Source organism: Protobothrops mucrosquamatus, unplaced genomic scaffold, assembly GCF_001527695.2.
Source record: "Protobothrops mucrosquamatus isolate PMUCROS unplaced genomic scaffold, P.Mucros_1.0 scaffold18175, whole genome shotgun sequence".
NCBI classification, from domain to species: Eukaryota; Metazoa; Chordata; class Lepidosauria; order Squamata; family Viperidae; genus Protobothrops; species Protobothrops mucrosquamatus.
Window position 1 is genome coordinate 1 of NW_015403934.1, and position 3,077 is coordinate 3,077.

Consider the following 3,077-nt stretch of genomic DNA (forward strand, 5'->3'; position numbering starts at 1 on the left):
TTCCCACCATTGCTGGCCAGCTGCCAGAGCAGGTTGTCCTCGTGGATGGCGTAGGAGGCGAAGTTGCTGCCGGCGTCCACGAAGGTGGGCAGCGAGCCGGTGGTCAGCGCCTTCAGCCGCTGCATCGTGGTGGTCGGCGGGTCGGCGCGGAAGCGGTAGAGGCGGCCGTGGCGGGGCTGCTGGAGCGTCAGGCGGTGCAAGGCGCCCAGCCGGTCCTCGAAGGGTCGCGGCGGGCCGGCCGAGGGGTCTGGCCGGGGCCGCGCGAAGTCGAAGCGCAGCGCGTCAATCAGCACCAGCGCCGCCCGGGCGAAACGCGCCGGCAGCCAGCAGGGGCTCCGAGGCGGGCGGGCGGGCAGCGGAGGACCGCCCGGCGGTAGCGCGCAGTCGCTGTGATGGCCCAGCTCCAGCCGCACCAGGAGGAAGCCGCCGGCGAAGAGCGCCAGCGCCGAGCAAAGCAGCAACCCGACCCAGGCCACCAGCAGCAGCCCCGCCACCCGCCGCCCCGGCATCCTGCGCCCTTGGCCGACGCCCGCCCGCCCGCCGGAAAGGGCACGGCGGCCGGAAGAGGGCAGGCAGAGCGGCCGGAGGGCGCCCTCTTTCGGCGGGAGGAGTCAAGGGCGGCGGCTCTCGCTTGCTGCCGGCGCCGCCGCTTCACCAAGAAAAGCCCCCCCCCGCGATCCCAGCCGCCCCCCCCTTTGCTGCTGCCGACACAGGCTCTGCCATCTCCTTTTATTGCAACATGATTCAATCCAATCAGAAAATAAACAGGGGTGCGTCCGGGGCTCCTTGGGGGCCAGTCCTTGGGGGGGCCCTGGGGGCTCCGGCTAGCTGGTGCTCGACTGCTCCAGTTCCTCATAGCTGGTCCTGGGGGGCTGCTGTGCCAACCGGGGAGGGTCAGCGGGGCCCTCCAGGCTCTCGGGAGGCTCCTGAGTCTTGGTCAGGGAGGAGTAGATGGTCAGGGCCTGCGGAAGAAGAAAGCAAGGGGGTCCATCACCAAGGATGCCGGGGTGGTGGTGTCTGTCTCACCCCAGCTGCTGAGCCCAAGAGGCAGGCACTTCCTTGGGGGGGTTGCTGCTCTTTCCTTACCCCAAAAGAGAGCCTTGGAGGCAGTCTGCGAACCCTTAAAAAAGCTGCAAAACATGCAAACCCACCTCAATCCTTTGGGGTCTTGCTCACCCCACAGGGCCCTTTCCCCCATCTATTAGTGTCTCCCCATCTCACTTAAGGTAGGGGGACCCCCATGCCCAAAGAGAGCTTCCTGGGTGTTGCAACTGCCATCCAGCGGCCATCCCAACCTCTGAAGCCAGCCAGCCGTCCCCCCCCTTCTCCACCCCCCCATCCCTTCTCCAGCCAGGAGAAGCAAGGCTGCCCCTGCCATCTCCAAGACAGAGGCTGCCAGGGCCTGAGATACCATCTCCAGGGGCTGGGAAGCTTACTCCCTCTTCCTCACTCCCACCCCAAAAGAGAGCTCCCAAGACTGGCTGCAGCAGATATACCCAAAACTCAAGAGCCTTCCTGCTGCGGTTGCCTTGATTTCTAGTGCCCTTCCACCACCCAGCCTCGGGCAGCTGGCTCTGTTGTTCTGCAGTTATGGCTGGGGCTTCCCTCCCGCTGCCTGCTAGACCCACAGATCCCACCTTCCGCCTGCCCAGAGTTCCTGCCTGTGCTGCAGACTGCATATCCCAGGCCCCCTGGCTCTTGTGCTCCAGACTGACCTGGGCGACCATGCTGGTCACGTCTCCGGTGCTGGTGGGCAGGAGGATGGTGTTGGACTCTTTCGCCAGCTGGGAGAAGGCCTGCACGTACTGCTCAGCCACCGATAGGGAAGCCGCCATGTTGCCATTCTGAGAGGAGGACAAGAAGCATGAGCCAAAGGCCGCTGGAGGGGGCCCTGGGGGTGTGAGGGAGGGAGGGCCTGCCTGGCCTTCTCCCATCCAGCCTTTCAGAGAGAAGCCACCATTTGGCTCTTTAACAGGAATCTTTCTTTCCCTTCCTCGCCCAAAGCAGAATAAACAGGCCCCTCCTGACTCCACCAACCAGTGTCATTCAGCCACTTTTTCATTTCTGCCCAGAGGATGATCAAGACTGCTCTGCTTGGGCGCCAGGAAGGGGGTCTGCATGCCTGGTGAGCAGAGATGAGCGGAGGAGGGCCTCCAACCCGGCAATATCCAGGCCTCCCCTTCCCCCCATGGTCAGTGGGCTGACATCACCACAACAATCCTGTGAAGTGGGTTGGGCTGAGAGTGAGGGAGTAGCAGGACTTGAACTCTTGGTCTCTGGTTTTCTAGTCTGGTACCTTAACCACTAGACCAGGGGTAGGCAACCTTGGCTCTTTTATGACTTGTGGACTTCGACTCCCAGAATTCCTGAGCCAGCATGGCTCAGCTTGGAAACCTCTCCTTTTCCCCTCAGCGTGGCTGGCTCAGGAATTCTGGGAGTTGAAGTCCACGAGTCATAAAAGAGCGGAGGTGGCCTACCCCTGCACTAGACTAAAACACCCTCTTTAGAACCCGGGGTCTCCAACAGAGACAGACTCCCCCCCCCAACTCCCTTTGCCTCTCATGAACACGGACTCGCCCCCAGCAAGCGGCCCAGCCCCACCCAAAGGCTTGCTTGGAGCCCCTCTTCAGTTACAAAGACGGGCAGCCCCTCCCCCAACATGGCCAGCCCCTTCTTCCTCCCTCTCCCCCACTATCACCTGCTGGGTCAGAGCCATGCTCAGAAGTCCGATGGCCTCGGCCTTGGCTTGGGCCTTCACCAGGATGGCGCTGGCCTCCCCTGAAAGAGAGACCGCCCAGGTGGCTCACATCAAGGTCAGCTCTGCCCCCAGATGCCTCACCCACTCCCTCAGGGGGCCTTTGGACTGAGGAAGGGGGGAAAAATAAATTGCAGCTGCTCTCCTCCCCATGGGAGGGAGGAGGCCTGGGTCTTCCATGAACCAAGGGCAGCACCCTTGCTCCAGGCTGCCTGGAAGGAGTCTTTAGCTGAAGTGCCAGGCCTCCCTCGAAGAAGGCCGGGACCTCCAGCATCTGTGCTTGCCCCAAAGATGTCTCCTTCTGGGCTCCCATTCCCTCAGT

At 63.0% G+C, this 3,077-nt stretch overlaps 1 protein-coding gene across 1 annotated transcript; it reads right to left on the reverse strand.

The window, feature by feature from the left end:
• Positions 1-790: 790 nt before the first annotated feature.
• Positions 791-2,778, reverse strand: LOC107301851 (stomatin-like protein 2, mitochondrial; the record flags this gene model as incomplete). The annotated part of the gene is made up of 3 exons (XM_015831022.1): positions 791-962; positions 1,716-1,844; positions 2,699-2,778. Coding segments are annotated over 3 exons (347 nt in total), but the record flags the coding sequence as incomplete, so codon positions are not given.
• Between the last annotated feature and the right edge of the window lie 299 nt (positions 2,779-3,077).